Source organism: Oryza sativa, chromosome 9, assembly GCF_034140825.1.
Source record: "Oryza sativa Japonica Group chromosome 9, ASM3414082v1".
Taxonomy (NCBI): Eukaryota; Viridiplantae; Streptophyta; class Magnoliopsida; order Poales; family Poaceae; genus Oryza; species Oryza sativa.
Window position 1 is genome coordinate 25,597,079 of NC_089043.1, and position 16,564 is coordinate 25,613,642.

Below are 16,564 nucleotides of genomic sequence, written 5' to 3' on the forward strand. Positions count from 1 at the left end.
GTGGATCTCCCGATAATTCGATTATTTCAATGTTGGATTTACTCTCATCAGAGTAACGCCTTTGACTTTTCGACCAACGTTTGACCATTTGTTTTATTCAAAATTTTTATGCGTATATGAAAATATTTATGTCATGCTTAAAGAACATTTGACGACGAATCAAGTCACAATAAAATAAATGATAATTATATAAATTTTTTGAATAAGACGAACGGTTAAACGTTGAAAAAAAAAATCAACGACGTCATACATTAAAATATGAAGGGAGTAGATCGCGACGGGTTTGATCATGACATTTGTGTAATGTGCGTGAAACGAATTCATGCATAGGCGAGCATAGGTATACGATCAGGACGAAACTAACAACCGAGTGGTCATTATGCAATTGCACGTCGTACACGTACGTACGCGGCGCTCGATCGATCGGTGGTATTTTCACCGACATATGCTGATATGCATGTAGTGATAATCAGTAGCGGAGCTACGAATTTTATGAAATCTGAGCAAGTCTAACTAAAACGGTTACCACTTACGTATTGTTTATATGCTAATTTTTCTATCAAATTGAACGTGGAACAATTTTTTAATAAAAGCATAGTTCAATATTATCCCAAATTAATGGTTCTCCTCCGTTTTAAGTTATAAGACGTTTTGACTTTGGTCAAAGTCAATATGTTTTAAGTTTGACTAAGTTTATAAAAAAATAAAAAAAATTTCAGCCCAAGATAAATTTATTACGAAAATATATTCAATTATTGATTTAATGAAACTAATTTGGTGTTATAAATATTACTATATTTATCTGTAAACTTAGTTAAACTTGAAGTAGTTTGACTTCAACCAAAGTCAAAATGTCTTATAATCTAAAACGGAGAGAGTACTTAACATAATTGTCCATGCCACATCTCTCTGTTTTTTTTTTGGCAAGGAGGAGAACCAACAGCACAAAAAGTTCATAATACAACACGTTATATATTCATAATATATCCATTCACCTCACAGGTGTGCACAAGACCTGCACATGTAATACATAACATATGCGGTACAATACTTCATATATAGTACTGCACATATTATTCAGAGGGCACAACAATGTATAAAAGTTGCGCGATTATTCACCCAAAGCAACAAGCTAAGCATATGCTACATGCTCTTAGGACAGGTTGATCAAGTAGATCATGGCAGCTTAGCTAGCAAATTAAAGGCTCTTAATTAGGCCAGCACAGTTTCAGTGGGCATCACGATGTTGGCAGCCGATGTGGTGTTGAGCATCCAGGTGTGGAACGGATGGAAGAGCACCTCGGCAGGGCAGCTGAGGTTGGGCAGGACAGGGCAGTCGATGAAGCTCTTGGCGTCCTTGTCGACGCAGAGGTAGATCTCGTACAACTGCTTCTTCCCAAATGGCCCGTCCCTGCACTGCACTCCTGGTGTCACACCCAGCTTCTGGTTCACTGCCCACTTGATGAACGCCGTGTTGTACAGTTGGTAGTCCGGCTTGATGCCTATTCATCCATCGGCCCAAAAAGCATTCAGACACAGATTTTACCTCGGTTTTCATTAGCGCGTATGTTTTTTAAACTACTAAATGGTGTGTCGGTATGATTTGTACATGTACCTTGTTCAGCGAGAGCAGAGAGAACATCTGCGTTCTTTCTGAGCTGGAGACCGGCCTTGAAGTAGTCCAACTCCTTGAGGCCGGAGCAGACGCCATAGCTGTTCCACTCGCTCTTCCATGAGTTCACGCCGTCGGTGCGAGGACACTTGATGTTGCTCCAGTAGTGGTTCAGGTTGTTCTCGATTGAGTCTAGCTGCAATATACATGTAATTATATATTTACAGACATGAAGCTAATTAAATGAGACTGCTAGCTTGTAAATTAATGTGTGCTAACCTTGTTAATGTCGAAAGGATTGTCGGAGTTGCACCTGACAACAGCTGTGTTCTCTGACGAGTCAAAGGTCATGAAGCTCTTGACGAAGAAATCTTCTGACGGGTAACCATACTTGGGCACGCAACAACCATACTCGCTGTCAGTGCAGTATGCTCCAGGCCACTGCAGGCACGAATGCGAATCGATTTATACTCACCATGGAAACTGCTGAGCTATTGAGCTAGAGATCATTTATATTTGCTCTGCGTTTCAGTTTGAAATTTTCCCCCTCGTTTGGGGCTGAGTCCTGAATCCTATGAGATATATATCTTCTAGTTGAATTTCCTTACTGGTTTTACGTACTATTGATATGAGTATGCTCTAAATCAACATTGTTGAAACTTCATCAGACTTTTGTCATATATATCACAGTAGATTTTGTCGATATTGTCTTGCAGCTCCTGCTTGCTGTGCATGTTCAAATATGTTGATGTGCTCGTTTGTCGTGCTTTCATTCTTTGACCTCCGTTTTAGCAAGAACACAGGACAGTAGCAAAATCTCGTACAGCTAATTTGTCCATTTAGGCTGTTTATGTGATATTAATATTTCTATTTTGTAAAAAAAAAGATGATATACTTGTTCTGAGGAAACTTTCATAATTTTACAAATTCTTAATTCACGTGAATAATAAGGTTAGATGCCAATAGTACATCATGTACAACATGCATATCCTTGAACAGAAGTTTTATGTAATACTAATAAGAATTACAAACATAGAATCTTTTTCATTAATTTGAATAAGAAAGTGTAAATAAGAAAAAGGTAGTCATAGTTTATAACTAAACTTAATGCGTATCATTGCAAGAAGTTAAATATTTGATGATTCGCAGTTCATACCATGAGGATGAGATAATAAAAATCAAAGGGCGAGTCAGCATTGACGGTCTTGGCAGGTCCTGAAGTCGCAAGTAAGCCAAGAATTAGGCACAACAAAAATTTCCTCTGCTCCATAGTACTCTCTAGGCTTGTTTCTACAAGGAGAGAAATTTCTTCTTGCTTGTTGGTTGGCTACCCAACCATTGTGAGGGTATTTATAGGCTCAGGTTGTGGGCAAGAGGCAAAGGAATGGACCTTTCATTCTTCTCCATCTTTTTTATGGTTTTTCAAGGGAACATGCATGACAATTTTGAGTGTTAATTCATGGAGAATTTTTATGGTACTTAAAGAGGTACCCTGAGGTATGTGTTTTTTTAGTGTTAACATTTTGTGAAAAGAAGGCAGTTTTAAGAAGAAACTTAATATCAAATTAATAAATACTATGCATCTAATTATGTGGAGTCCCAAAGAAAAGGTAGTAACGTAAACAGTCTAGTTCAAGGCAAATTTGTCCTAACAGGCATCCACGGTGATTGATCAAATTAATGCCATAACCAATCAAACCATCGATGCATAGATAGCTAATAACAGAGAGCTAGATAATTGGCACGCATAAAACTAATCATGATTAGTAATTTTCGTAAAATTATAATTATTTAGTCAAAATTATCATTTTGCAACAGTTTTAACCTAACATGTCATTAAACTGCTACGATAACATGTAACTACTATTACTTAGTGTCACAATTTTATAAGAAGTTGACACATCTAGGTGTATTTGACATGTATGCCCAACATGAAACATGTGTGTTTGATGGGTGAATCTAGATAATTGTTGCTACTGTAAAAAAATAATTTTCGCACACCCCCTTATTTTCATGAATGGGCTATAAAAGAACCTGTCTACAAAAATATACGTGAAGAGCTAGTGGACCATTAATATTTTGCATGAAGCTAGACGAGCCATCCTGTGCATCCCCATTGGCTGCAACCCTTTTCCCCGCACCTCCACCTTTTTATCTCATCCTATTCCTCCCCTTTTTCTCTTCTTCCCTTGACACTCCTCTCCTCTCCACCATCCCCTCCACACCGCCTCCCCCAGGGCTGATTCGCTCCGCCTGCCATCATCGTCTCCTTTCCCGCTCCTTGCCTCTTCCCCTTCCCTCTCCCCTTTCTTAGAACGGAGACGTGGTGGACCCAAGGGCCACGGCCTTAGGAATGGTACAATAGGCTTCATGTGACAGCCATAATCACGGTAGTGGTGGATTCCTTGCCTGCAGCAACAGGAGCGGCGGATCTATGGGTGATGGCTATTATTGTTTCAGTGTCTAATATGCCTTTAAAATTGTAGGAAATCAATAGTATTAGTTGTTTTTACAAAATTTACTCAATTGTGCTACTTTATGAACAATGAATGTATATAAATTGGAGTAAACTATCTTCACTCGTACGGCCATACCTAACGATCAGAAACGATCAGGATGGACCAGCCCCACCTATTTACTCCACGGAGAAATACGGTCCCACCCATTCAATCTAAGAAATACATGCACGTGTATATTCTGCCCTATCATTTTAATATCCATAAAATATGCTCCCTGACATAGTCAAATTGAAAAAAAAGCTTATAGGGGTAGGGTTTGCGTGCGTGTGTTCATAGGGGTGAGTACGCGTGCGTTATGAGTGTCTGCGTTGTACTGTGTAATTCTCAAAAAAAAATGAAAAGAAAGCTGTAGCTACTCGCTACCAGTCCCCCAGCTGCCTTGTGTCTCTCTCACAAGAACAATAATGATTCCCGTCGTTCACCTTGTATAAATCGGTTCATAAGAACGGTAAAAATGCTAGTGCTACCACTTCTTAATGTTGGCTTTTTGAAAGAGATATGGGTTGTTCAGGTTAATGTCATTTTAAACCATACTATTTTTTAAAGTAAAATTGCTAAATATGTGTATCCATGAAGTTTTTTTTACCAAACTCTCGTAAATACATAAAAAAATACTGCTAAAATTTGGTAATATTGCCAAATTACCAAAATTTGGTAAGGTTCATTCGCTCGTATCATTCACTAGCAGAGTAGGTACCTATCTAGAGTCTAGTGTACACCGCTGGAGAGATTAGGGCCTCATCTTTTCGCTTATCCTTATGCTTATCAGCCAAAATTTAAATTTTCAACTTTAAATTTAAAGCTAACTTTGAGGTATTTTCATCGAAATTTATTTTTTCAGCCTTTAATTTTAAATATCTAGGAACACGTATATAAAAGTTATATTCACCAATTATTTTTCGTTTGCAAATATGTTGTTTCGCATATTCCTGGACTAAGCGAAACGATGGCTCTACAGATCGAAGCCAAAATTATCTTTTTTTTAAAAAAAAAACCCATCGGAGCCAAATTATCAACACGTACGATTCGTCGGATATTCGAGATGATGGCAATCTCGCGGCCGGAGATATCTGGAATCGTCCTACTCCTACTCCTAGCTCGCTGTCGCTGGTGTGGTGTTGTGCGGACCGGGAGCGAGAGCCAGCGCGCGATCGCCGCGTCAACAATCAATGTAGGAGAGCGAGGTCGAGAGCGCGCGCGCGGTTGATGTCGCCGTCGTCAATAATTCGTCGGTTGGTTGATCGCGTCGCGTACGTGGCCCAGAGGCCCCGCGAAGGTGAGAGGTGTGTGCCTCGATCGTGCACACATACGCGCGCGCGCGCCCGCGTCGCACCGGATCGGTAGAGTTTGCCGTCGAAAACGGCGTGCGCAAGATTGCACGTACGTTAGGCCGCTGGTGCGCTGTGCGGCTGGGTCCGGTCGAGTGGCAGCAGCTACGAGCTGAAGAGATACATATGCAGGTGCAGGGCAGGTTTAATTAACTGCATTTCCTTACATGTACAGGTATTGAAAATGCGAGAAAGGGAGTACTTTAAAACCACACAACGTACGCCAAACATTTCCTGCACTAATACCCTAAACTCCTAAAGCCATCCTATACTCACATCAATGGTGAAGTGAACAGGAACGAGATCCTCACGTATCAATATCTATAGACACGATGCATCGATATTAGCGAGTTATATGGATTAACCAGTTTAACTCAAAAGTTTAAACTAATAAAAAGATAAGCTCATCAGGTAGAGTTTTAAACGTGGAACATGAATGAGCAGTAACTTTTTATTTGATTGCATGCTAACTAGAATTCAGACTTGGAACCTTTGGTTTTTATTGAGTTATGTGCATCAAGCAGTTTATTTAAAAACTTAGATAAAATTATCTAAAGGCACTGGCTTGATCAAAATGTGGGTCGCCGACATATTTCTTGGTGTCAATGGCTTTCGGGCATAGTAAAAGACCAGACCTCTCAACATTTTTGGAGTTTTTTTAGGCTGTTTACATAGGTTGGAAACACTAGTACAAGGTTTTAAATTTCAAGTAAATAATGATGAAAATTTTCAAAACAGTTTAAATTTTGATAATAATGTCATCTATGCCTCTACAAAATTTTAGCTTAAAATATGACATGTATAAAGATAAACAAATAAGATAAGTGCTATTAACCGGTAAAATGAACCATTTTCTAATAATTTGGAGGGTTAAATGAGTAAAGAAAGGATTAATAAAAAGTTTGGTGAGTAAATAATAATATTTTTTTTCTTGTTTTCAAATTAAGGGTGTGTTTAGTTCGCGAAAAGAAAATTTTTGGATATCACATCGAACGTTTGATCGGATGTCGAAAGGAGTTTTCGGACATGAATGAAAAAAATTAATTTCGTAACTCGCCTGGAAACCGCGAGACGAATTTATTAAGTCTAATTATTCCGTCATTAGCACATATAGGTTAATGTAGGACTTATGGCTAATCATGGATTAAGGGCCTCATCGGTTGGCTTTTATCGTAATAAGCCAAAACAGCTTATTAAAGAATAAAAATAAATTTGTAGGTAAAATTTTTATATATATGTTCTCGGTGACTTAAAAGCCAATGCTAAAAAAGAAACTATGTTGAAAATATCTCAAAATTAATGTCAAAATTAAGTTTGAAAATTCAAATTTTGGCTTTTTCTTTTGCTGAATAGGCCATCCGATGGACTTATCTCCTACAATATCTACCCTATAGTTGAACAAATGGTTTTATTCATTCATCATTCATCATATCACACATCCAACGATCGAAACCATTTGAAGAATTTGGATCCAACGTCCCAGATCAGCGCGCGTCCCACACCTCCCTCTCTGCCGCAATCACCGCACATCCGCGCGACCGCGCGCCTCCCGATCCGATCCGATCCAGATCGGATCGCCTCCCCTCCACCCGGATCCCTCGCCTCCGCGTCGCCGGTCTGCATTCGCGCCGCCCCCGGTCAGCCCGCGTCGCCGGTCCCCATCATCGGCGGCGCCCGACGAGTTTAACCCTTGCGCGGCTCTGCTGGAGTGCGAGTACAAGAACGACGCCGCAGCCGAGAACACGCTGCTCTACTCGGCGGCGTCGGTGGGGGACATGGCGTTCGTGCAGGAGTTCATGGACAGGGACCCCTTGCTGGTGTTTGGCGAGGGCGAGTACGGCGTGACGGACATGTTCTACGCCGCCGCGAGGGGCGGGAACGCCGAGGTGTTCGGGCTGCTGCTGGACCACGCCATGTCGCCGACGTGCTCGACGAATTGTCCCAACGGGGAAGGCGCAGCAGCGGTGGTGGCTGCTCCTCGGTGTTCTGGCTGGAAATGATGGGCAGGGCAGTCCACGCCGCCGCGAGGGGCGGCAGCGTGGAGATGCTGAGGGAGCTCATCGAGCGTCGCTCCGACGTGTCAGAGCATCTCGACTTCCGTGGATCCACCGTGCTGCATGCTGTTGCAGGTAGAGGGCAGCTAGAGGTGACGGTGAGGCATCTACTTCTTGGCCATTGCTTACTTCTATAAAATGCTTGATACAGTAAAATTTTTCTTTGTGCCAATATGGATGACAAAGGTAGATCCTCATTTCATCAGGATGTCTGGGTGAAATATTTCCAAACCCGATATCTTTTGACGTTATGAAACCCATTTTGCCTTTAGATGCGCTGCAGGTTATTATCTGGTAATCGATTTCAACATAAATATTAAAGTTGCTCTTGATCATGAGAAAATAGATATATTAAGGATCAACATAAATATTAAAGTTGCTCTTGATCATGAGATAAGGAACAAATTATTTTCATTCGTCCTTTCTGATGATTAGTTTGAGCTTGGAAGGATATTGTTCAGCTAGAATGCTGCGTGTTACCCAAGTAGAAATTGAGATATGCAGATAGTTGTAATTAAAGAACATTTTTTTATCTTATATAATAAGCATACCACGCCCAGATGATAAAGGCTCATTTAGTTAATATCGTCATGCTCAACTCTCCAGTGTATTATGAAGCCAAAGAATAAATATAAAGGCCATACTGATTTGGCCTCTTTAACATGGACTTCAAGTTATGCAATTCATGACCGGATTTTCTTTTGTAATTTTAATTAGAAGCAACCCAGCGCTTCCGACTGAGATGGTTGTGGGACGACTGGTAGCGCCCAGCGGTTGAGTTCTTGGGCGAAGCGGCAAAATGGCTCGCGAAGGCCAGCGGCAGCTGGAGATTGACGATGAAGAAGCGGTCGGTGGAATTTCTCTTCTCCATAGCCATTTAGCCTCTCCTTTCAAGATAACTCTGTACGCTTGATGCCCCTCTAATAATAGCTTAGGATTTTTTGAGGCATCGATAGCTGCAATCAGTGCTCATGTCATCATTCAATGACCTGTAACAATTTTGAAAGAACTATGTTGGGCACCAGATGAACCCAGGCAGATGTTCTTTGGATCGGTTTTTGTACACCACAAGGTTCTATCTGCAGGAAATTTAACAAAAAATAAACTGGCCAACTATATTCGCTATGCAATGGAGTTTATGGTGAAAGCTCAGTTGCTTTTTGTTCCATATAATATCCTTGAATTGTAGTCTGAAACCAACTTCTTAATATAATGGGCAGAGCTCCAACCTTTACTTCAGAAAAAGAGAAAAAGTCACCTTCTCCTAACTTACCCACTGTGTTGTTTTTTCCATTCACATGCGTTTGCAGCTTGGCAACTAGAGGAGGAGCTGACTTCTAGATTGATCTGCTCTCTTATTTTCCAACAATGAGCATTTGTTACAGGCAATGAGCTTGTACAGCAAAAAAGGCTCAAATATGAAACCATCTGTTACAGCTTATATGTGTTTGCATTGAATTAGCAAGTACAACAAAGAAGGCTCAAATTTCCCTTTTGTTATTGCTAATACTTCATGAGCTTATGAAACTATTTTAGTAAAATTCAATTCTCTCAATTCCTTGGCGATTGCGCCAAAAACGCAAGTTCCATTTGGATTCCCTTTTTATCAATGATAACCGCAGCATTGTTGTCATAGCGTATTATTATACCGTCTTCGCATTTGAACTCAGTAGTTCCTCATTGAAAATTAGACTCTGGATATGGTAATATGGAGAATACAAAGTGGTTTGAAGCGCCCCTTGTTTTAAAGAGATGACGAGTTATTCATATTCAATTTGATGGTCAGAGGACAATCTGTAGTCGCGCCGCCATCCCTCCTGCCGATCTCCAGCAACGCACGGCTGCCTAAAGCGCCACTGCCGCCGTCTCTCCAAACTGCACTCACGCTGTCTCTTTGTCATCGAAAGGTCCTGCGTGCACGCTTCCTAAACTATTAGACGGGGCATTTTTTAGCCAGACAGATAGAGAGGTAAATATTAACAGGGAGGGGAAAAATGTAGAAAGGTGAGCCGATACGGTGAACATATCATATAATTTCTTTTCCTCACATAAAATTTTCAAAGTTATTAAAGACAATGGAATTGCACCGTAGCGTTTAGCACGAACATATTACTAGTTAATCAAAGTTAGTTTTCTACCAATCACATAAAACAAACTTCTCTCTTTTTTTAGGAAACTTATATTTATTTCTTGATAGAGAAGGAAACATGTGGGATTTTACCTCCTCATCGGCAATGGGCAGTGGCCGATACAATCAACCAACAATATAAAAAATTGTCCCTGACAATTTTTAGCCGTCAGGGCTAATTCAGTTTCTGATAGTGATTAGCCTATTAGTTTGGTTGTATCTATAAATATTGAAACAGTATATCTATCACTAAAATCAACTTGGTGAAAATTTGTATCGAGGTATTATATATATTTGTCGCCAATATTTTTCATATGAACCGTTATGCGTTTTTTTATATATAAGGGGTTTCAAACTTTCCCGAGCATTTATTGTACAAAGAGTTGTGTTCGGGAGGAGGGGTTCCCAACAACGAAGCTTGTATTATTGCATGATTAATTAAGTATTAACTACTTTTTTAAAAAAAATGGATTAATAATTTTTTAAAACAACTTTAATATAGAAAGTTTTTGAATAAATCATACTGTTTTGTTTTGCAGTTTGAAAAGCGTGCGAAAAACGAGAGGGTTAGGAAAATGGGGGGAAGAACATAGCCAAGGTGTGCATCGGAAATCATGAAATGTCCGATGACAAAGTAATCCCACTACACGAGTTATTCATGAAAACATTAACAAGGCCGCACATATTCGGACTTATTCTCTGAATGCATCACAGAGACGGATTCAGTGCTACGTAGGTGTCCCGGATCGTACCCAACCGCGCGCGGGCGCGATGAGAGAACATCACGAAATAAACACGCAGAAAACATCACGATCGAAACAGACAACACACACGCACAAATCGCATATCACAACAAGGGTTAATTTGTCTTCTTGATCGATCGATCGATCGAGCTCAGATTTCCATGACCGCTTCGAGCAGCTGGTCGATGGCGTCGGCGGCGGCGTAGGATTTGGTGGAGTTGGTCTTGAGCATCCACTTCTTGAAAGGGTGGAAGAGGATGTCGTCGCCGCAGGTGTACGGCTTCCTCGGGCTGGGGCACTCCACGAACGTCTTGGCGTCCTCCGCGACGCAGACGTATATCTGGTATAGCTGGAACTTGTTGAACGGGCCCTTGCTGCACTGGATCAGCGCCGGCGCGCCGATCCCCTCCTCGATCACCTCCTTGATCTTCTTCACGCTGTACAGCCCAAAGTCCGGCTTAATACCTGCATACGCGCAGTATAACAAACTGGTCGGTGCATGAAGCTCAAATCGTGTAATCGTGTCGTTTTTGTTATCAGCGTAGTAGTACTATAGTATGTTACGTTTGTACGTGTGTGGTGGTGTGCGTGCGTGTTTTTTTATTTTTTAGTGTACCGTTGCTGACGAGGCGAGAAAGGGGGTTGATCTTGTCGCGGAGGGCGAGGGCGGTGTCAAAGTAGGCGCTCTCGGTGAGGTCGGAGCAGACGCCGGACGTCTCCCACGCGTTCTTCCAGCCCTTCTGGCCGCTCTTGCTGGGGCACCTGATGTTGTTCCAGTACTGCATCAGCCTCGTGACATCCCCAATCTGCAGTACACATCACATCCCATGATAAATAAATGAGCAATTTTACAGTCCTTGAGAAGAGTACTATAAGGTACTTTCTTCGTTTTACAATATAAGTCATTCTAGCATTTCTCATATTCATATTAATGTTAATGAATAGAATTTCATTAACATCAATATGAATATGGAAAATGCTAGAATGACTTACATTGTGAAACGGATGGAGTACCAGGTACTATGAGGTATCAAATTTTACACTAAATTTTTGGTACCTCAAGGACCGTAGAATAGTTCTAAATAAATAGAATCAACCAAAGAGTAGATCTAGTCAAGTTTGTATGTATTGATGTATATATACACATACTTGGTTCATGTCGAATGGAGTGTTGCTGCAGCTGGACAGGGAAGAGTTGGTGGTGGCGTTGTAGACCGTGAAGCCGGCGACGTAGAAGTCGGACGCCGGCGCGACGTCGGTCTTCGGCATGCAGCATCCGGCCTTCGTCTGCGCGCAGTACGCTCCCGGCCACTACATGTGCATCCATATCCTTAATTAATCACGTTATTATTGTTGCCAGATCTAGTGAGTGTTTTAATTGCTACTACCATGAACAAGCAAGAACAATAAAAGATGCTGCAAGAACAATCAAGTTTCAGCAAATACGGACGAATTATTAGGTGGTAGCTTTCATGAGGTGATGGGTGGCCATATGGTTAGCTGCACGCCGTCGACAAGGTCAGTATGGGTTATCACAAATTTTGCATGGATGATCAGTTCGTGTCTCGACAAATTAAAACCGGTGGTCCATGTTAAGCAAAACGTGCGTTTTTCCTCTTTTTTTTCAAAATAAAATCCTTAGTTTATTTGCAGTGTCCACATCTGTCGTCCTCGAGCTTTGTTCGCCACGTTTCAGAATTCAGATTTAAAAATGCAATAGGTGTAGATCATCAGATGTGTTTTTTTTTACGCGAATCAGATGTGTTATTTCCTCTTCTGCTATTAAAAATCTGATACATGCTGGTGATGATAAATCTCGACGGTTATATTTCTCCCTTTGCATATTTAGAGAACGGTCAGTTAATTTAATTAATTAACAGCTTTACCCATGCGACTGAAAACTGAGCTGGGGGGTCATGAATCAATTAACAATCCTGCCTGCAAATGTTAGTCTCTCTATAAAATAGAAACGAAAATAAAACTCAAATATAACAGGTGAGTTCAGAGTTTGCACGTATTTAAATCGATCATCTACAAATAGCTACAGGGCTTAATTAATCTGTGCATCCATACCATGAAAGTAATCTGGTAGAAGATTTTGTCATCTTTGGCAGCAATGGCAGCCGGTGAGGCTGCTACCAGCAGCAAGCCAAGAAGGCAGAGCAGAGCTATCCTGCCGGAAGCCATATCTGTGGTCTGTGGAGAAACTCAACTGGAATTGGCCTGCAATTCAGATGAGAAATCGCCGCTGCGATGAGGAATGGAGGGGGAGCACGGTGGTATTTATAGGCCGGCCTACGTATGTAGGACGGGCATACATCATGAGAAGCATACCTACCTACACAGCGGCGGGTCTGTTCAGATTATAGCCAAAATGAACCTTATCAATTTTTGGCAATTTAACAATATTGCCAAGTTTTGACATGATTTCTTATATATTTACTAGAGTTTGATAAAAGAACTAAATTGATGCACATATTTGATCACTTTACTAAATTTTGGTAAGGTTTATTTTGGCTACAATCTGAACAGGCCCTTCGTTCTCGTTTGGACGGGTTACTCCCTCCATCACAAAGAATGATCAAATTTTATCCATTCATACCTACTAATACAAAACCAAAATAAAGTAGAATATCTATACTTTATCAAATCCCAACACAAATATTCTTCACTTTATCTACTCACAGTGCAGTTATTCTTTACTTTCACAAAGTTTGGTGCAATGATTATTAAAAGTAAATTTATTTTAGGACAAATAAAATGAGCTAAAAGTAAACTTATTTGGGACGAAGAGAGTATGTACACAGTACACTCCTGTCGGTCTCTATCTTTTTGTTACTACTCCAACCCATAGTATAACAACATAATACTAAATGGAAGAGATCTCCTTTTAGTTATCTGAATGGTCAAAATTTAAATTTTAAAATGTTTGGATTCTTTCTTTTAAGTGGCTAAAAATGCATTCTCCTGCACTAAAATTAGTGTCTTAGAGTATTTATATTGTGTATAAATTTAAATCCTAGAAAACCTTATATTTGGGAGGGGAGAAAACAGTAGTTCCTTGTCTCATGCTTTTTGTTTTTCTTGAGGAAAAGATAAATTATTTTTCACGCAAATAAATAAAAAAAATGTTCATGTAGACACAAGAGCAGATAAATTATGACCGTCATAACGATGCTAGACATCGCATGGCATTGAAAGTTCATCCAACAGATAAGAGGTCTTCATAGCGATGGTACACACTATAGCCTTAATTTCGTTCATCACACACCTGTAATACTGCAGTAATATACACTCTGTGCATCCATGATTGCTGGCTGTCACATGTACACAGAGAGAGAAAGCAAACGTGCCATCCTAACACGTCCCCTACCTGCCAGTGACAACGGCACCTACCACCGGACCGGCCGTGACATCCAAATCGACGTAGCACACGTTGGCAACGACGCGACACCGGCCGCCCACGGCCACCTGACGGGGAACGTGCGCGGCGCCGCGGCGCGCGCGTCCTCGATGCTCCACCTCCAAGTCCAAGGGACGGTTAATCACTATCTCCGTTCAAAAAATAATCACTATCTATGACCTGAAATACAAAATGAATATAGGTATTAAGAGCAAGTACTATAGGCAGCCAAACACAAGCTCAAGATGTCACATATGACTAAATAATAAGGTGGATGAGAGAAGAAAGATGAGAGAGAAATAGTCACCTCTTATATAAGGGGCAACCCCTACACAAACTTCAATAAACATGTGAGAGTGTTAGAGATATTAGAGATTGTATGATAGAAGTAACCTATAATACATGTTACTTCTTAATTTAGTGGTGTATGTCATGCATGAAATTGAATGTGGTAGTCACCTCTACTAAACTTGCCCTAATGGGCGATCGATCGCTGGGCACGATCGGTCCCCCTCCCCACATCGATCACCCCCTCCTCCACGTGGTTTTCTTTTTTGGTACCGCATTACTTTCCTATTTTTAGTAAATTTATACACCTAAAGTTTGTACACCTTAAGTTTACACATCTAAATTTTATACACCTAATTAGAGACCAAAGTATATAAGTCAAAAGTTTATATACCCGATTAAAATTTGAATTTGAATTCAAATATTTTTTATATATAGTATTTCTATACATATAAAATTTATACACCTAAAGTTTATAGACCCAAAATTTATAAGTCAAAAGTTTACATACTCGATTCAAATTTAAATTCAAATATTAGTTTATAGACCAAAGTTTATAAGTCAAAAGTTTACATACAAGTTTCAAATTTGAATTTGAATTCAAATATTTTTTATACATGGTATTTTCATACATAAAAATTTCTAACTTTGTTTTCTTATATTTTTTTAAAAAAATTTATGGTGTAGTAGGAAGAGAATAAGGGAAGGAGGAAGGGGCAGAGAAGCGTATGAGGGGATGGGGGTGGGTGATCGCTGTGGGCGAGAGAGAATGGAGGTCCGGGTAGCTGCACTCCCCTCCGTTAACCCCGTCTATTAACTCCCCACAGTGCGACACGTCAGCAAAACCGGGCAAAAACTGAGTCAATACTGCCAAGGGACCTTCTACGGACGGTTTTAGTAATTTTAGGGTTACACATTTCTAGCATTCTAGTTAAGGGACTTTAAAAAATCTCGGTGTTAATTTAAGGGACCTCTGGTGAACTTATTCCTTAAGAGATACAAATCAGATCCGACCACTTTATTCCCGGAATAAGATCACTTTGACTCCCTCAACTGACCACCAAATCTAAATCGTATCCCTCAACCGCAATACCAGAAATCTTGACCCCCGAACTTACAAAACCAGTGCAATTTAACTCCCTCGGTGGTTTTGGAGGGTGGTTTTGCTGACGTGGCGCATATGTGGCAGTGTTGACCCGGTCTTTGTGCCACGTGGCATTGACGTGGCGCTTATGTGGCATTAAAATAAAAATATATATGCGGGGCCCATTTGTCATTCACATAAAAAAATATATGGGACCCACTAACATGTAGGTCCCACATGTCATCCTATCTTATCCCTTCTTCCTCCTCCCTACTCTATCTCTTCTTTCTCTTTGTGCGTGGGGAGGGGCGTCCGGATCGGCGGCGGCGACGCCGGGCAATGGCCGGTGCGTGCTCGCGCCCTTCACCGCCGCCGCCGCCGGGGAAGGCGGAAATGGCGGGGGCGGCGGAGGGAGGGAGCGAACCCTACCACAAGGCGCCACCGGAGGACAGCGATCAACATATCTCCTCATCCACGGCATGGCGTGGTGGTGCCTCGCCGGAGTGCGCGGCGGCGCGTAGGCGTAGCAGCTCAGCTTAGGCTTCGCCCTAACTCTGGATCCCAATCCACCATGCGGCGTCTCTACCTCTACGAATCAGGTCAGGCTTCGATCCCCATTCGCTCGTGCTCTCGTTGGCGTGGAACAACAGGTGCAAGAAGCTGGGCAAGCTGGCCAAGATGTCCAGCGCCGACGTGGAAGGGGCCGAGAAGGTGGAGGAACTCCATCTCGTGATGGAAGAGTAGCTGCCTAGCTAGATGCTGCATGGTTGATTGGTTTCAAGTAATTTCATGGGTCTTTTGTTTTTTGAGACAGTCCATTTTGCTCAGTTTGATGTAGTGATGTTTATGGCGTGCAAAGTCTGAGGACTTCTCTCATTTTGCTCAGAGAGAATTAATCCATTTTGTGCAGAGTATGAGGACTTGTCAAGCAAATGATTTTAACCAAACATTGCAAATGATTTTGTGCAGAGCCTGCCGCCGGCTCATGTAAGGGCGGGAGAGAGAGAGAAATAAGGGAGAGAGGAGGAAGAAGAAGGGTAGTGAGAGAGAGGATGACATGTGGGACCTACATGTTAGTGGGTCCCACAATTTTTTTTAATGACAAATGGACCCACATATATTTTTTTCTTTTAATGCCACCTAAGCGCCACGTTAATATCACGTGGGATAAAGACCAGGTCAACATTGCCACGTGTGCGGCCACGTCAGCGAAACCGCCCTCCAAAACCACCAAGGAAGTCAAATTGCACCGGTTTCGTAAGTTTAGGGGTCAAGATTTCTGGTATTGCGGTTGAGGGATACGATTTAGATTCGGTGGTAAATTGAGGGAGTCAAAGTGATCTTATTCCTTTATTCCCTGCAAATCGTCCCAGGCCCATATAGAAAAAGTTGGTCCAACAGAATC

The 16,564-nt window shown here is 41.3% G+C and overlaps 2 protein-coding genes, 1 long non-coding RNA gene and 1 other non-coding gene across 4 annotated transcripts; 1 reads left to right on the forward strand and 3 right to left on the reverse strand.

The window, feature by feature from the left end:
- Positions 1-956: 956 nt before the first annotated feature.
- On the reverse strand, positions 957-2,957 carry LOC4347708 (ribonuclease 3). Its single transcript, XM_015795831.3, has 4 exons — positions 2,769-2,957; positions 1,892-2,053; positions 1,616-1,808; positions 957-1,502 (listed from the first exon to the last, which is right to left on the reverse strand). Exons 1-4 carry the CDS (start codon positions 2,880-2,882, stop codon positions 1,213-1,215), a joined length of 759 nt encoding a protein of 252 aa, XP_015651317.1. The 5' UTR covers positions 2,883-2,957; the 3' UTR covers positions 957-1,212.
- A 3,988-nt stretch (positions 2,958-6,945) lies between these two features.
- Positions 6,946-8,638, forward strand: LOC107278966 (uncharacterized). Its single transcript, XR_001540179.3, has 2 exons — positions 6,946-7,611; positions 8,231-8,638. It is a non-coding gene; the product is annotated as an uncharacterized lncRNA (long non-coding RNA).
- Positions 8,639-8,654: 16 nt separating this feature from the next.
- Positions 8,655-8,806, reverse strand: LOC112936505 (small nucleolar RNA J26). Its single transcript, XR_003238810.1, has one exon. It is a non-coding gene; the product is annotated as a small nucleolar RNA J26 (small nucleolar RNA).
- A 1,425-nt stretch (positions 8,807-10,231) lies between these two features.
- Positions 10,232-12,667, reverse strand: LOC4347709 (ribonuclease 1). The gene is made up of 4 exons (XM_015757159.3): positions 12,458-12,667; positions 11,534-11,695; positions 11,001-11,190; positions 10,232-10,849 (listed from the first exon to the last, which is right to left on the reverse strand). Exons 1-4 carry the CDS (start codon positions 12,569-12,571, stop codon positions 10,536-10,538), a joined length of 780 nt encoding a protein of 259 aa, XP_015612645.1. The 5' UTR covers positions 12,572-12,667; the 3' UTR covers positions 10,232-10,535.
- Positions 12,668-16,564: the final 3,897 nt, after the last annotated feature.

Coding starts and splice junctions, on each gene's coding strand:
- LOC4347708 (XM_015795831.3), bottom strand. CDS start 2,882: ATGGAGCAGAGGAAATTTTTGTTGTGCCTAATTCTTGGCTTACTTGCG. Junction 1,809..1,891: donor ATCCTTTCGACATTAACAAG/GTTAGCACACAT, acceptor TGTATATTGCAG/CTAGACTCAATCGAGAACAA. Junction 1,503..1,615: donor CTCTGCTCTCGCTGAACAAG/GTACATGTACAA, acceptor ATGGATGAATAG/GCATCAAGCCGGACTACCAA.
- LOC4347709 (XM_015757159.3), bottom strand. CDS start 12,571: ATGGCTTCCGGCAGGATAGCTCTGCTCTGCCTTCTTGGCTTGCTGCTG. Junction 11,191..11,533: donor CTCCATTCGACATGAACCAA/GTATGTGTATAT, acceptor TGTGTACTGCAG/ATTGGGGATGTCACGAGGCT. Junction 10,850..11,000: donor TTCTCGCCTCGTCAGCAACG/GTACACTAAAAA, acceptor GCGCGTATGCAG/GTATTAAGCCGGACTTTGGG.